At 42.9% G+C, this 17,363-nt stretch overlaps 1 protein-coding gene across 2 annotated transcripts; it reads left to right on the forward strand.

The window, feature by feature from the left end:
- Positions 1-312: 312 nt before the first annotated feature.
- On the forward strand, positions 313-16,463 carry bif (protein phosphatase 1-binding protein bifocal). 2 transcript variants are annotated; one of them, XM_017160486.3, is made up of 6 exons: positions 313-624; positions 2,147-2,420; positions 3,013-5,600; positions 8,838-9,011; positions 11,289-11,628; positions 15,315-16,463. In XM_017160486.3, the coding sequence occupies exons 2-6, from the start codon at positions 2,156-2,158 to the stop codon at positions 15,710-15,712; spliced, it is 3,765 nt and encodes a 1,254-aa protein (XP_017015975.2). In that variant the 5' UTR covers positions 313-624; positions 2,147-2,155; the 3' UTR covers positions 15,713-16,463. The 2 variants fall into 2 exon arrangements, with proteins under 2 accessions (XP_017015975.2, XP_017015976.2); XM_017160487.3 differs by lacking the exon at positions 15,315-16,463 and adding an exon at positions 14,681-15,023 and having other exon boundaries at positions 314-624.
- Positions 16,464-17,363: the final 900 nt, after the last annotated feature.

A 17,363-nucleotide genomic window follows, 5' to 3' on the forward strand; every position in this document is an offset into this window, starting at 1 on the left:
TTTCATTTAATTTGTTTATTAGGCAACAAAAGAAATTATAAATTTAAATTAATTGTACGACAATTTTAATAATTAAAATGAATCAGTACTTTGAATAGATCATATTATTTCCTGCCCAAATTGTTTTTAATATTCAAATGTGGAAAATCCAAGCTACCATTTTTTAGCAGCAGCATAATAAGTATAGTTTTTTAAACTGTGCTTTTTCAAAAATATAAAAACCCCACCAAAAAATAGCTAGCTTTAGCGTGAAACCCAGACCCAGTGGCAACGCCTCAGCCGCCTATCGATAGTCCGCTCGATAGCGCGCACAATCGATAGGCAGTATTTGTGTATTGGAAACGCGGCTTAACTTGATGCAGATTTTTCCGCTGATTCGGCTGCAAATGATGCACTTTTGAGGCGCAGCGAGTGCACCCACGCCCCCGAGTTCGAGTGCAGTTGCAGTCGGGAAAGTTTGGAAAGTGCGCGGAGCGTGGAGAGCGACGAATTCGGCCAGCGCGTCGAGCTGAAAGGAGCGGAAAAGAAAAGTGACGAAAAGCGGGGGAAAACGGCGGATGAGCGAAAATCGGAAAATTGAAAACGAAACCAACCACCGACTTGTTTAAGCCCAGCATCTCAAAAGTAAGGATTCCCGACTGAAGATCCGGTGAAAACGCGAGAAAAACAAAAAACGCCAACAACTAACGGAACTGTGTGTATATGTTGTGTGCCTATGTGTGTTGTGTGCCTGCCGTCGTGTTGGTGCCGTCGTTCCTGTGTAAATAAACAAAACCCGGCTCTTTCCAAATACCGTTCATTCTCTCCGCTTTTCCCCGGGATTTCGTTAATTGGCAATTTTCCATTTGGCATAGCATTTATATTCCAGCACCTTTTTGGGTGCATTCTGTCTGTATCAGAGTTCTGCTTCCAGCTTGCCGTAAAAATCGATAGCGCGTCGTCGGTTGTTTATTTTATGCTTCGTCTGCATTTTGCAGCCCCTTTTTATCGCTCTCCCCTTTTTCACCCACCCCTGCACACACTCACACTCGCCGATGCATACACACACACACACACACACGTACACCAGTGATATGGAAAATTAAAAATAATAATTTTTATCGCGGTATGCAAAATGCAAAGCTGCAGAAACAGAAGCAATTGCAATTCCAACAATAATAACAATCTAGCCATGCAATCAATTTCAGCGAAACAATAAGAATAATCGTTCGTTTTTGGCTTTCAGTTTCCCCGCTTTTCCTTTCCATTCCCCCCTTTCCCTTCCCTGCGATTCGGTTTTATCGCATTTTCCGCTCATTATGGCAGTTTAGCATATTTATGCTGGAAAAATATTGGGGTTTCTTTGCTTCTTACCTCTGTTTTACGTTTTGTTTGGCTGTCGGGCTGTAAAAACAACAGTTAATCCAATTAAGAAAAATAAAACTCTAAATGGCGTCGTCGCCACGAATTTCAGATCACCTAACATGCAGATTTTATCAGGTTTTGAAATCTTAAAAAATTAAGGTTGAGTTTTTAAACACCCTTAAGTCTGAATTTGTCTAATATCTCTTAAAATTAAATCACATGTTGAATTGGTTTTATCTAATTTTAAATTTGTGGTATTTGTTTATTTAGCCAAGAAAAGCTTCTACGAAATATTAACATGTAGGTTGACCCACAATGGCTAGGAAATATTTAGAATTCTTTCCAAAATATAATTGAAATTTAATTATTTTAGATTACTATAAATAAGGAAGGAATAAGGTTATCTTTGACACAACCTGAAATTATTTTCAAATTAAAAAAAAACAGGAATTTTATTTTTTTATTTATTAAAGTAGTTTAAATTTAAAAAGGAAAGTATTTCAATCCTTTAAATCATAAATTCTTTTATAAGCTGGCCACAGAAATAGCGAATCCTAAGGTAGCTTCATCGGTTGACTACGATTTCCATGGTTGGCCAATCTTTTGGGTCGGCAATGCCCTCCTCTTTGCTTTGTAGAGGAGCTTGGGCAGCGGGCACTAGCAATTGGCACCAGCTTCGAGCCAGTCAGTCGGCCAGACTTGGTCTTTGGGTCGAGATGTAGAGCTGGATAATGTGGCATTCTATATAGGGGATACGGATACGTCTGACATGCACTAATGCCCCGAATAATGCCTCTTGCAGACGGGGATAATGGAGTCACAGAAGCGGCCGTCGTTGCATTTACTCACGGATGTGCCAGCAGGATCGGCAGCTGGAGGAGCTGGACCTGCAGGATCTGCAGCTGAGATGTCGCCCACTTCCGGCTTCCTGCCAGACATGCCGCAGTGGAAGAAGGACCTCATCCAGCGGCGGAAAACGAACGTGGCCCGCACCCAGGCGGCGTCCATCGCCTCGCCCACCGATGGCAGTTGTGGGGCTTTGGCGGAAGCCACCGCCGCTCCAGGTGCAATTGCAGGTGAGTGGTGGTTAGACGAGCTGCGATACTTTCACTTGAAATGCAAATTCGAGGTATTTCAAAGACGAGTATTTCTGGAAAAGTGTATTATTAAATAATGAAAGTATTTGACTATTTTTTTTTTGTCGAGAGATATTTAAAAGTTTCTATAAGAATTTGAAAATTTTTTTTAGAAAGCTTTAAAATCAATTTTAATTAAAGTGTTGAAAATAGATCTGTTAACTTTCAAGGTAAAAAGAGGCAATCAAAATTGAAAAATACCTTAAACAAAGAATAGCTGAAACTGATATGATTATTATGCATAAATTAAAAAATTAAAGTGGCAGTATTCGAAAGACTTATGCAATTGCTCAGCTGGCACTTAAGCAGTCGTGAGTAATGGTAACAAGTGTTTTTAATTTGTTTTTGCCAGCAGTTACGATTTCAACTACCGGGAAACTTTCGAATTAAGCGCCGCACCTATCGATAGTTGGTTATCGATAGCGAGCAGAGTTGTCAGGTTGCGAACAGGGGTTTTCCCCAAAACAAGTTATGTTTCACCATTGTAATCTTTGTTTTTCGACTGTTTTTTTTTATTTTTTCGCCCCACCAGATTCCACGGAACCGGCGACAATCATTAGCACTAGTCAAAAGAGAAATATGATCGGTTCAGAGGAAAAGTGTGAGAAATCTTCCATTTCCAATACCAATTCCAATTCCACTGGAGGTCATCACTCTGTTGTTGCCGTCTCCCTTTCGCCCGAAGCGGCAACAACAAATGTAACAGTAACACCAATACCAAAGCAGCGATCGAGTTTACTACTCAACACGAGAAGTCAGGAGAAGGAGGGAGAGCGCGAGATTCTAGCCGAGAGTGCGGAGAGAGAGAGAGAGACAGAGAGCGAACGCGAACAGCCGGCTGCCGTGGTGGTGGTGGTGGGTAGCGGCCGGTGTGGTGAAGTTGAAACTGGCACAACTGGAGCAGCAGCAACATCGTCGCCGTCGTCGTCGTCAGCAAATCAAAATCCAAACCCAAATCACTTGAAAACGAAATGCAAACCGGGACAGAGCGTTGCTGAGGGCAAGCCTTCAGCGAAAGAGACCACCATTTCCATTTCCAGCGAAAGCACCACCAAGAGCTGCAGCAAGACGAAGAGTATTTCCGATAAATTGCAGAGCAACAAGTTTATAATTCAGCAACAGCAGCAGCAGCAGCAGCAACAACAGCAACTGTCGCCCACAAAGGTAACGGTAAAACCGACAATGGTCGCCATGCAAGAGATGAAGAAGACAACCAAACAAAATGGCCAGCACCGCCACCTAACGGCCAAAATAGGCACTGCCAGCGGGCCAGGCGGCGTGGATGTGGATTCCCAATCGCCGAATCCCATTCCAGATTCCCTGGACACCGGCGAGGATCTGAGCTACGGGCCCGGCATTGTGTCCAAGCTGCGCTGCCGCTACCTCAGCCTGGCGCTCCGCGAGTCTCGCCAGCAGAGTAGCAAGCAACGCCTCCAGCGCTCCACCAGCCTGAATACTCTCCTGGATCGCGACGACGACGAGGTGGATGTGGAGGTGGAGCCCGAGGTGGTGGCCAGTAGTCAGGTGCGTGCCAAATCCACACCGCCACCGATTCTGGGTGCCAAACCGACCGGCAAACCCAACAGACAGGACAACCAGCAGCAGCAGCAGCAGCGTCCGGTGAGCCTGGGCGCCAATGGAGGATCGGCAGCTGTTAACCCGCCCCTCACCTCGGAGGATGCCCAGCCAGGTCAGGTGATAGCCAACGGATCAGCCAATCGATCGCGTCACTTTAAGCGCGGCAACGAAGTGATGAAGCGGGCCCGCTCCGTGGAGGCCCTCCTCTGCGAGAAGTCGCCGTGGAACAGTCAGCGGATCAGCACCGCGGGAACACCTTCACCAACGGCCATCAAGGCCAACGTTGCCCCCTCACCTGTTGTCACCTCGCCCACCTGCGTCACCATCGAGGATAAGATCCACAATGCCCGCGAGCGGCTGCACAGCGGCACGGATACGGCGCCGCCCAAGCGGCTGACCTCGATTATCGACGACACCGAACGGCCGCCACCGGATCTGGTCAAGCAGACGCTCAAGATGTTCGAGGCGAGTGCCAATCGGCGACCGCGGGCCGCCCATCGTTCCAACGGCGTGGGCGGAGTGGCCAGCAAGGTGGCGAGCTACAAATCAATCATCAAGGATCAGGCCACGCCGCCGCCGTCGTCGGGCTTTGCCTCCTCGACGCCGCTCAGGAATCCGCATCATGTCCATCCCGATATAATACCCCGCCAGGTCGACTCGCCCGTTTCGGCGTTGAGTCTGATGATGCGTCGCATGGAGCTGCAGGATCCGGAGACGCCCGAAAGGGATACCACACCGCAGAGCGAGGCGCCAAGCGAGACTGAGCGAAACGATCGCGATGAAGGCGATGTCGATGGCGAGGGCGATGGCGAAGGCGATGACGACAGCCCCAACAACAACGACGATCACGACGACGACAGCAGCGACAACAATGAGCAATGCGATAAAATGGGCGCGGCGGCAGGCGGCGGCGGCGATAAGCCTAAGCCCCCAGCGGAATCGGCAGCGGGAGGCGCCCAGCGATCATTCGCTGCCTCGACGGAGAACGCGCATGTAGCCAGCGGGAGTAGCAGTACCAGCAGTACGACAACCACAGTGCGGAAGCTCAACAACAACAGCAGCAGCAGCATCAGCGATTCCAGCGGACCAGCGGTGACCAAACAGATTGGTGTGATCCGGCCGCTGTTCAATAGCCAGGGAGCTGGGAGTACGCCACTGACGAGTCGCGAGATCGAGAAGAATCGCATCAATGAGATGAAGAAGTCGACGGCCACAGAAGCCGGTGCGGGATCGGGATCGGGATCCGCAACGGGATCCTCGCCCACCGCTAGTCTCGACACCGTGATAAACACCAAGGAGGCGGCCAGCAGCGAAACGGATGCCAGCGCCTCGCCACTGTGGACACTGCGCAAGCTGAGGAGCAGCCAGAGTCAGGGAGCCGGCGGCGGAGGAGGAGCCAGCGGGGGATCGGGACCCAGTTCCAGCCATCATTCCACGGAGAACACCTCGATGGTGTTCAACTTCTCCAAGAGCACCAAGGAAGTGCCCGACTACATCGAAAGCGACGTTGTGATTTACAGGCGCAAGCGGGAGCTGCCCAAGGTGAGTGTAGTTCTACACAGAAACAAAAAACGGATATGAAATGGGGTTATTTCTATCTTTTTTCATATCAAATGTCAAATTTAAGACTCAAACAGATCAACATGATATTTTATCATATCATAAAAAATACCAAATTTTGTGTTTTTTGAGCAAACATAATCTTTATTCATATCAAAATGATATGAATAACTTGATCTTAAAAAATATCAAATTGACCGTTACAATTTTTTTTTTCTGTGTATGGGTACTATGCTATCCCTCCCCACCCTTTCTTTTTTTTTTCTTGTCTCCCCTTTTTTTTTTGCAAAATCTTCCCCGGAAGAGTCACCCAGCCTTACGGATTATTCATGCTTAACAATTACCCCATGAATTATTATTTTCCCCCGATAGTAATTTGGTTTCTTGAGCTCTCGTCCCCAATATCTTTGTTGTTATTATGGTTTATTTTCCGTTTCTTTCTCGCATATTTTTTTTATTATTTTTTTTTTTTTTTGTGTCATACGGCAGCCATGCCATATAAACAAATATGAAACAAAGCACACAGAGAACAGCGATCATGCGCATTTCGAAAGTTCAACAAGGCAGGGCGAGAACGGAACTGAGGAACTGCGGCGAACGGTGGAGAGAATCCGGTGGGGAAGTGACAAAGCGCAACTTGGATACTCTTTCTTTCTTTCTTTCTTGCGAGAGAGAACGTATATATCTTGACTTTTCCTTTCTGGGAATTAATCATGAGGGTAAATACGTCGTTGAAAAGCGTTAGTTTTGCATGATGACTGAGTGAATTGCTCACATTTGATAAGGGATTCCTAGTTGGTAGAAATCATTGAAAGAGCTTGAACAAATATCAAGAGTTTGCTATTTCTCTATATTTAAAAACATCGATGTTATCGAAAATATCGATAAATTTAAAGCTCTTATCATTGATCATAACTTTCCTTATGAGTTGTCTTTGATCTAATTGATCTGTACGAAGAAACCTCAAAAACTATTAATTTTCGTCACTTTCTAAGAGATTATCGATCCCAGTGACTTTAATGAAGTTTAGAAAATCATACCACCCTAAACGTTGCCTGTAATTCCTGTTATTAGACTTAGGATTACCAGAATCATGGGTTTCTAATCATTCCCAAAGTACCAATTTATTACCTGTCGGCAGCAAAATCACGGTCTTCATAAATAAGTATCTCACAAAGATTACACAGCTCAGTCGGCTAATGAACATTACTCAGAGGGCCGATCAATTAGGGATCTTCGATCGTCGACTGCTACTGGAAATGGAAATGGCAAGCCCCTAATAGAGATCGAAGCTTGCATCACAGCTGGGAATAGTTCGATGTGATCTTCTGCTCCGAGTCAATTAAAATTCGCCTTGAATAGCTCTCCGATCGATAGCCCCGAATCGTGTGCGACATGAGCAGATGCCCCTCCTATATGCATATACATAAATCTCTCTATATATATATATGTATATTTATATACACATATCTGCATATTCTTTCCCAAAGTCTGCTTTGTTCCCAGCCAGATGCAAGTCTCATCTTCTGGCAGTCTTCTGTCTTCGCTCCTCAGTCTTCGGTCTTCAGTCTTCAGTCTTCGGTCCCTTCTTCTTTTGGGTTCTTCTTTGCCTGCACTTTTCGACATCGGAAGAGTGGGAAACCAGTTTTGAAGCATGCATGTGGACATGAGAAGATATTTCTGCTCTTCCTGCTGCTGCCAGCAAAACGGCAAAAGTCCGTAGAGATATGTAGAGATATACACTGTGCACATGAGATATTATGTGTCTGTGGGGAACTTTATTCTTGGGGAGCAGCCGGTCCTCGGGATGCCGGTTTTGTTGGGATGCAAGTATGGGCTGCTCCCTACAGCTGTTGCTTCTCCTCCCTCAAAGCCATGCTTAAATTCCCTCTACTTTAAAGCTTTTAAAAAGATTTGTCTTTATCTTAAGCCTAGAACTATATAATATCACTAGAATTCTTTGTTTGGTATCATATCAGTTTAAAAATTCGAGAAAAGCCCAAATTTTATTTTTAGTAGCCATATAAACAGGGTAATTAAATGTATTATTTTAAATATCCTGCTTTAATATTAATATTTTTATTAATAAATATTTTAAATGAACTATATAAATCGAAATACCAACCAAAGGCAAAGAATTCTTCGTAAATAAGTCATATTAGACTTCAAAAATTAAAAAAAAGTTTTTCTTTTCCAAACAAAAATTTTGAAATATTTTTGAGATATAATCCTAAAAATATACAATTATTAATTCAAATATTTGAACCTATCTTGTGGTTGGAAAAGCCCACTGCACTGACACTATTTCATACTCTATACCTCTCCCTTAGCTTGAGACTTTAGCTTTCGGTTCGGTTGAGTTTTCCTCTTGCCGTCTTCTCGTTGGTAAACCCGTTTTGTTTGTGCTTTGTGCCGTTCTCTTCGCTCTGTCTCTGTTGCCATATCTCTCTCTCTCTCTCTCGACCACTCTCTACCACTGAACTCAATTTTGTCAATTCTTTTTTGAGGCTCACTTCTACTTACCGTGTTTGCTTTTGCCTTTGCCTTGTCTCTTTTATCTCGCTTTGAACTTTATTATCTGCGCTATGGGTATATATGGCATATAGCATATGGTATATATGGCTGGGGGTCGATTTGTGCCACAAAAAAGAAGAAAAAAAAAATGGGCCAAAAAAAAGGGGGGGGGGGGGAATATTGACTGGGAACTGAAATCGGAACCGGGACTTGGACTTGGAACTCTCCTGGACCTCGGAACCCCTGCCGTGAGTCACAGATGACCCATAACATAACGCTGATCAAGAGTGAGTTTCCATGAATTTCACTTTTCGAACACATGTGACCTGAAAACTCGACAGCTTTGTGGAATAAATGGTCCTCCTACTTCAAAATTATCGGGAGACAACCATTATAATCCAAAGAAAGAAAGAAAACGAGTTATACATCATCGAAAACTTCAAAAGAGGCGTGTTCAGAAGATAATATCTTAAACAGCAGGAAAACATCTTGAATGACTTTAATAACATTTTCAAAGTGTCTTGTTTACCTGGGTTTTATTTCAAAACAAACAAGACATTACCGATAAGGATAATGAGTATTTTTATTAGGCTGTATAAATTTAAATCTTTAACTTCTGTGTGGGCAATGCCAATATATTTTTACCCTTTGTTTATAGAGGAATTCCCATAACTAATTATTATTTTTTCCATCTATCCCTATTAGCCAAATGAGCCTGGCTTCGTGCTGCTGGGCGATCTCTCCGTGGAAACGTCAACGGACACGGACTATGACGACTACTCCATGTGCCCGCCATCGCCGTGCGATGTGGAGTTCGAGAATGCCAACATTGTGATCGACGGCAAGTCCAGCATACGCCAGAAAGCCAAAGATTCTTCGGTATGTAGGGATGGATCCCCAAAACCCCATATATATACACCACATACCACATACCTTACTTGGGAGTGAGTCAGGTGCGGGGTTTTGTTTTTGCCACCGAAAGATAGCATTGGTTCTTTTTTTTTTTTTTTTTTCCAATTTGGTGTGTGTATGTGAAAAGGATAAGATAAGATTATTTGGTGGGCCCCTTGGAAAGGAGGGGAATGTTTTCGAGTGCCAGCACAAACTGTTTGACCATTCAATGGGGATCGATGATAAGGTATTTATGCTCTTGCCTTATATAACATTTATCGACTGGGTCGTGTCGCCTGTCCAGGGACTATTAATCAACCCGCATTAGGTTCGCCTTAGAGCGGGATTTGTTTCCCCTTTTTATACCCTTGCAGAGGGTATTATGATTTCAGTCAGAAGTTTGCAACGCAGTGAAGGAGACGTCTCCGACCCCATAAAGTATATATATTCTTGATCAGCATCACAAGACGAGTCGATCTAGCCATGTCCGTCTGTCCGTCTGTCCGTCTGTCTGTCTGTCCGTCTGTCCGTCTGTCCGTCTGTCCGTCTGTCTGTTTCTACGCAAACTAGTCTCTCAGTTTTTGAGCTATCGGGACGAAACTTTCGCAAAAGTCTTCTTTCTATTGCAGGTAGTATATATGTCGGAGCCGACCGGATCGGACAACTATATCTTATAGCTCCCATAGGAAGGATCGGAAGAAAAAAGCTTTAAAAAATTCTAGCTTCGGTGTTTTTTGAAATATTACCTTCTACTTTTGGGGATGTTATTTTTTAAATATTTCTGAATTTCGAATTAATTATTTAAAAAATCGGACTACTATATCATATAGCTGCCATAGGAACGATCGGAAAATTAATGGAAAAGTAATAGGAAATAAATTCTAGCTTCTTTGGTTTTTATTGTATTATCTTCTACTCTAGGATATAACTCTTTTTAAATATTTCCGAATTTCAATTTTAATTTGATCAAAATCGGACGACTATATCATATAGCTGCCATAGGAACGATTGGAAAATTAATGAGAAATATTAGAAAATTGAACATTTTTGCGATTTGTTAATTAATAGGAATGATCTGCAAGGGTATATAAGCTTCGGCTGGCCGAAGCTAGCTTCCTTTCTTGTTATTTTTATTTTTCTGTTTGCCTGGCGCTAACTTATTTATTTATTCCTTTATTCGGGTGCGTTCCATCAGTGTGACTGATATGGGAACTGTATGGTATATATTGTTGTACCATTGTCTTTAGCCTCAGCAGCCTCAGCCTGAATTTCCGAATCAATTCAATCGTATCGTTGGGGTTTGTTCTCCTCCGATAAGGAGCCCGATTTCTGCAGTCATTCGGGGTTGACTCATTGATATGCCATCGATAAGGCATCGATGAGTAAGTGCCGAACGATGGGAGTTGCGTTTAGAACAATTTATTTGCAATTACTCCAATGTCACGGATAAACATGTTATTATCATATAGCCACAAAGAAACTATAAATCTGCATTGTCTTTTGCTCGTCAATGGTTTAAATATTTTAAATGTTTATTTATAACAACGATTTGATCCAACACTTTCGTCTAACCTTGAATTTTTATGACCTACAGAGAAACTATTTAGTTTTGGCAATATATTTGATGATTTGTGGCATCGCCTAATGTAAATCTTCGATGTGGTTATGTAAATTAGGACGAATCGTTAAAAGAAAACAACAAAAAATATAGGAATGAAAAGAGTAGAATTTGTACAACTCGAGGTGGTCTCTAAATTAAATTGTTTATGTAATCCGAATCAAGAATTGATATCCAAAGAGTTTTCGTCTAATTCCAATGGCGCCATAAACAAAGCGAATACCATATCGGTTTTGTTATCACCAATGTCAGAGAGTCTTAAAAAAATAGTTTATATTTAAAGGGAAATAAAATTATATGTAGTATCTATAAAGTGTGATCATTCTGGTAAAGTATAGGTATTTTAAAAGTTTTTAGAATGATATTAATGTTATATTTTAACCATTTTAGAATCTATTATAATCACTATTTTCTTTGTTTTTTATTATACGCCAAAATGATGTATTTGAAATGTGGGAATTTTGGATTTTTTTAAGAGATATGGGTAATGTTAATATTTCTCTTAAGGTTCTCAAATAGGGAAGTACATTTTTGTATATTTTTTTTTAACCCAAAACCATTGTAATCCTTCCTCTTCTTAAAGCCCATCGTAGTGAAAGTAATTCCAGAAGCAAACACTGATCAAATTTCTTACTCACTTCCCACAGTTCCGCGTGCAGTTCAACGACACGCTGACGTCGACGTTTGAATACCCCTCCGAGGCATCGATGACCATCGAGGATCCGCCGTACGCCGATCCGTTCGGGCATGTGAGCAAGCACCACCAGATGCTGCTGGCGGAGCAGATGCACAGGCTGCAGCACCAGCAGCAGCTGGAGCAGCTGGAGCTGGAGCAGATGCACCAGCTGGGGCTGCAGGAGCAGCACCACCATGTGACCGTCGACGAGATCATCGAGCTGCCCACGTCGACGGCGGGACATGGACATGGACATGGATACAGGGCGGGGGCGGCGGGGGGCGGACCGATGCTGGGGAATTTACCGTTGGGTAAGTAATATCTGTTCCACATCCGTCCATCCAAGCGTGCATTATTCACGTGTTGTTATTGTTATTGTTGTATGTACGTATGTTGTATGTTGTATGTGGCATGCAGCAGCGAACGATGGAATGGCTTTTTGTCTCTCTGACTCTGTCTCACACTCTGTCGCTGTCTCTCTCTGCCTGCATATCTCTGTCTCTGTCTCTGTCACTTGCCTTGTCCTTAATCTTGATTTACCATCTGTGCTCTTGAGTTCTGTTTACCATCATTAATACCCACTCATCCATCACCTCATCGCCGCGATCTCTTTGTTTTTGAGTTCAACACTTTCGTTTACCTTGGGTTAATCAGAGGGGGGGAAGGGGGTGCGTTGCTTTTCGCAAACAAAAACCAGGGGAATAACCAACAGAATATTAAATGTTTCCCAACGAAATACAACAAAAAGCTAGGGATTATCAATACAGAAAGTTAGGTTCAAGATCTGCAAAAGGAATACACATGTATAAAAAGAGAAAATTACAATATTTTACATAATAATAACACTAATATTATTATCATATGATCTTGGCAGATAAAATAACCGATAACAAGAGACCCAAGGAAATGATATAGCATATGACTGATATATAGAGCTTGAAAATTATCGATATTTTCGATATTTTCACCATATTGATGCGATAATTTATCGATATACTTTCAAGCTCTACTGATTAGCACAAACGAAGGCCTAGAAAAAGAAATCCTACCGAAACTCAAGACCCCAAGTCCTCACTAAAGAATCGGGTGTATAACAATCAAGGTTTCTGCACTTTACAGATGCTGATAGAGCCACAGACCCACCTGTCTCCGTCTCCGTCTCCGTATCAGTTTCCGAGCCCGCTCCAATCTCCGCTCCAGCCTCAACTTCCGTAACCGTCTCAGTTCCCAAATGTGGCGCCAGGACCACGAGCTCCGGCTGTTGCCCCTGGCCAAGGTTCCGTTCGGTCCTGGGCGCTCACCTTCGCCGGCTGACCAGGCGCATCAGGTGGGTGGTGCAGCCTGAAGCTGAAGCTAGCAGCCCTTTGAAAGCCCCTTGTTCCCCCCTGCTCTTCTATATTCTACTATATATATACGCTATGTCACAGCTCTTGAAGAACTAAATCAAAAAGAACACCCAAAAACCGAGTTCCAAATAGCAAATTGCTTCGGTCTTTTCCGGCTGAAAGGCTCTCAATTTCGCCTCACGCATATTTGCAGATTACCCAAGTTTAGGGAAGGGTATTATCTTGCCGCAGTCGCAACAACAACAGCAGCAGCAGCCAGAAGTGGCAATCCCAGCAGCAGAAGTGGAAACCACCGAGCCATTGCCACCACCCACAATCGCCAAGCGCCCACAGCTCCCGGCGAAGCCACAGCCTCATCCACAGGTGCGTAGGGCCAGGCCATCGGTGCTGCTGAAGCCGCAGTATGCCTGCTTCCTCCAGCAGGATGAAACCACCAAATCCCAGCCAGCTTCTGTTTCGGCTAGACCGCGGAAGGCAGCCTCCTTTACGTTGGGCAATCAGCAGCGCCAGGAGAAGGAGCAACTACAGCAGCATCATCAGCAGAGTAAATATGATAGAAACGAAGGCTCGAGGAAGTGTCGAGGAGGAGGAAGTGGTGGCCAGAGTAGTCCAGCTCCCGAGCTCCAGCAGCGGCGACGTCGGCCCAGTCTGCCGTCGTCGCTGGCTTTGTCCAATGCCAGCTCGGCCCTGCTACAGGCACGCATTCCAGGCACCACGCTCTACTATGTCTGATGGCCAAAGCACTAGTCTCCAAAACTCCAAAACTCCAGATCACCAGAAAACCAGATATCCAGTTATCCAGAACTCCAACACCGATTTGAAACCGCCAGCGAAACGTAGGCATTGCCCAAGCTTTACTCTATATGTTTACAAACTAGGCTAAAGAACACCCATCATTCCCTGGATACCTCTTGGTGACCCCGTTCCGCTCCCAAAAAAAAAATATATATATATTGGTTTGATGGCCGCTAAAAACTGTAAAGTGTAAAATGTGTAACCCTGGGCAAATCCAAAAACCAATAACTCAATGCGGAAGCCAGGAAAAAAACAACACAACACCAAACAACCCGAACACACGAATCACAACCACACAAAAAAAAAAAACACTGGGGCAAGCGGACACTCGAAACACACGAATATAATCGATTAATAGATGCCTAGACGATGCTTCCTGATGCACTGGCGCCGTTTATGCGGAGCTCTGGATGACGATCAAGGGGAATATTTGGAACTGAAGAGCACAGAATACGAGCGAAGGATGGAAGAGATATTACCAATGAAGGACTAAGCTTGCGTTCCTGAATTCCACCAAAAAACAAACCACAACCTTATGTATAAGATGATCTATGGTCCATAGTTTCCCTTTCAAATTTCTTAAACATGCTATTATATTGCTATTTCGCCCTTATCAACTTGATATTATCGAATCGATATTGCCGAAATATCGAAAATATCGATAATTTTCAAGCTCTAGTTTCAAATTGTAGGTTACCTTTTTTTTTTTGCCTAATTCGGGTATATAAAAGCTATAAAAATTATTTTGAGAGTCAAAGGGGCGTGGGAAAATCTTAAATAAACTCCAAATTAAGCCTCCGCTTGCAGAACGACTAATTCCGAACAATGTGACGGTGTAAACCGAGCCAAAACCGAAATGTAGAACCTTAGTTAGTGACTATTTTCATTCGATTGAATTGAATTACCTGCGTTTGTATCTTTGTGTGTTTTCCAGTCGGCGTTAGTTATGTGTTATGTGCCTTATGTATGTTTGCTTTGCTTTGTTCAGTTCGGTATGCAGTTGTGGGGCATGTATTGAATTGCAATTTGCGATTCGAAATTGTAGCTAGTTACGCTAACCCACCTCCTCACCCCCTCTCCCCACTATTTCCCCAATGGTTTTCATTTCAACAGCCTTTTGTTCAACTCACCGCTGTCGCTTTGTTTTGTTTGCATTTGCGTTTACTTCCATTCCATTCTATTTTCTATTCTATTTTTTGTTCATACTAATTTCTTTTTGCAGATATTATTTAAATGTAACAGATTACATAAGCAAAGCGTTGAAATAATATCTATTGTATACCAAAACCAAAAATATCTATGATAACAAGCAAAGGCAAATAAACCGAACCGAAACAGAATAACCGATTAACTGCAGCCGCTGAACCCAATGAACCGCAATATTGCGAATAACCATCAAGAAAACTTAACTGAAAAACTGATTATAAAGCACCAAAGCCAAAAAATAACCCAATAACCGATTAAAGGGCGAACACTGCAAAACAGCCACACCTCTAACCCAGTGCACTTGCTCTGTCTGCTCCGCTGGGCAATCAAAACTAATCGCCAATTCATATTACTCTTAAGGTAACTAACCCAGTTTAGAACACACACATCACCCAGACACTTGGCACATCCCAGTCATCATCCAATCATTTCCATCTCCATTTCCATCTACGGCTCAAATTTCGTTTTCATTTGCTTGACAAGATCCAGATCCACCATCACCTCACCTCACCTTGATATATATTTTATCCCCATATGGTGCCACCTGTTTTTATACTACTTTACTAACCCCCAATCCCAAGGACGAGGATTGAAACCCGCTTTAAACCACAACCAAATCACCACTAATCTTGATTTTCGAATGCTTGCAGGCTCCAAGGCTCTGGGCTTCTACACGCCCATGAAGGGCGTCTCGCCGATGGACAACCTCTTCCAGCTGGGCGTCACCCGGTACGCTTTGCCCGAGAGCAGCAGCAGTGGGAGCAGCAACGGCAGCCACAGTCCGAGCAGCAACGGGAGCAGTCCGGCCGGAGCTACCGCCGCCGCCGGCGGCCAGCTGATGTTCAACGGGAACGGCAGCATCGTGGGCTTCGGCGAGGGACTGATCAAGGGGCAGCAGCAGGAAGACTCAACGGCGGAAGCAGCGGCGACGGGAGCAGGTGGCTCCACCTCGGCCGGGGACGAGGATGACTATGACCATCTGACGGCGACGCCGGGCGCGGGAGTTGTGTACAGCGAGGGTACACAGAAGACGGATCTGCTGTATTAAAAACCGGAGCAGGGAGCTCTTTTCTACCGGTTTCCAAGCCCCAAAACCCAAAACCCGCCCCAAAACCCAAAACCATTCCCCTAAATTGAAAAGCGTGCGCTTAGGTGAAATATCAATTTCGGTTAGACACAAAAAAAAAACGTAGAAAACAACGTAAACCAAGTATGGCAAGAAATCCATAAAGATACGTATATAAATAGATATTATTTGTAAGTTTGTAGGCCTAGAGATCCGATGTGTATGTGTACAACAGCAAGCGTGTGTGTCTGTCTTCTTTATATATATATATATATAAATATATGTGTTTTTTTTTCGATAAATTAATAATTATATTATTGTAATGTATCCACGGCACTGAATGAACAACTTTGCTGCTTCTATTGTATTTGTATTGTGTATTCCATTTACGGCATTTTGATAGTAAATATACAACAACAACAAATCAACGTATTTCCGACTGCTGCATCCCGAAGGTAACTTAAATCTTAATCTACGAAGCGAGCGGTTAAGTCCGCCGGAGTATTAACTTAATGGATCTTGAAATGGTCCCCTCTTGTGAACCATTCTCCCCTTACGCGAACCTTCTTCCGCCCCGAAAAAAAAGAAACAAAAATTATACAAATTTTAAGTCCTCCCCAACCGGAAGAATGCAAAAGAAAATGTAACATTTGCCTCATAATTATTATATACATTAGCGCTTATTAAATATTTTTTACAATTGTATTCCGTAAATAAATATAATATACATCAACATCGAATCGGTTGTTTTGAGTAAAGGGATCAGATAAATGGAATTAAATCGATTTTCGCCTATTTGGTGGGGCTTTTTTGGGACTTCCATAATATATAGTAGAAACAAGAGAGAACGCTTTAGCTGAGAACTTCGACTATCAGATAGCCGCTGTTCAAGACGCGGCTTTTTAATTTGGGACCATTTTTGTCCAAGTTACAGAAAAATATCCATCATAAAAAATCAAATTTTTACCAAAAATCCAGATATTGATTTTTCACCCCAAAAAAACAGTATTTTCGCCAGAACAATGGAAATCCAAATATGAAATGCCATACCTCGTCGAACTCGTAATAAAATTTCCAGTCGATCTGCATTTAAACTTGGAAATTTTTAATTTTTTCCATTTTTTTGCAAAAAATCATGATGGTACCCCTTGTCTAAAAAGTAAAAATTGGGTCAAAAATGTATTTTTTTTAAATCAAACGAAAAGTGCACTGATATTAATTTTAAGGTTGTTAGCTGCTCAAAACAGTAGGCCTTTTTGATTTGAGACCATTTTTGTCCAAGTTACAGCAAAAAATCTATAATAAAAAAATCACATTTTTACCAAAAAACAATAGTCTAATTTTTCACACCAAAAAAAAAAATTTTTTGTAAAAATGCTTATTTTTACTAAAAATCTACGCGATAGAAAAACATTTTTCGAATTTAAAAATAAAGCTTGAAAGATCAATTCAAAAAGGGGGAAACCCAAGAAATAGGTGTGTGTCTCCGATATGGTAGATGTACTCGCTATATTCTATCGAGCACCAGCCCTGGTTGGGAGCATGTCTTTGCTAAGTTATCCATCCCTGGATACCATCCCTAGTAAACCAAAGTTATCGATATCGCCAAATCACCCGAAACATCGATAGTATC

Source organism: Drosophila takahashii, chromosome X (assembly GCF_030179915.1).
Source record: "Drosophila takahashii strain IR98-3 E-12201 chromosome X, DtakHiC1v2, whole genome shotgun sequence".
NCBI classification, from domain to species: Eukaryota; Metazoa; Arthropoda; class Insecta; order Diptera; family Drosophilidae; genus Drosophila; species Drosophila takahashii.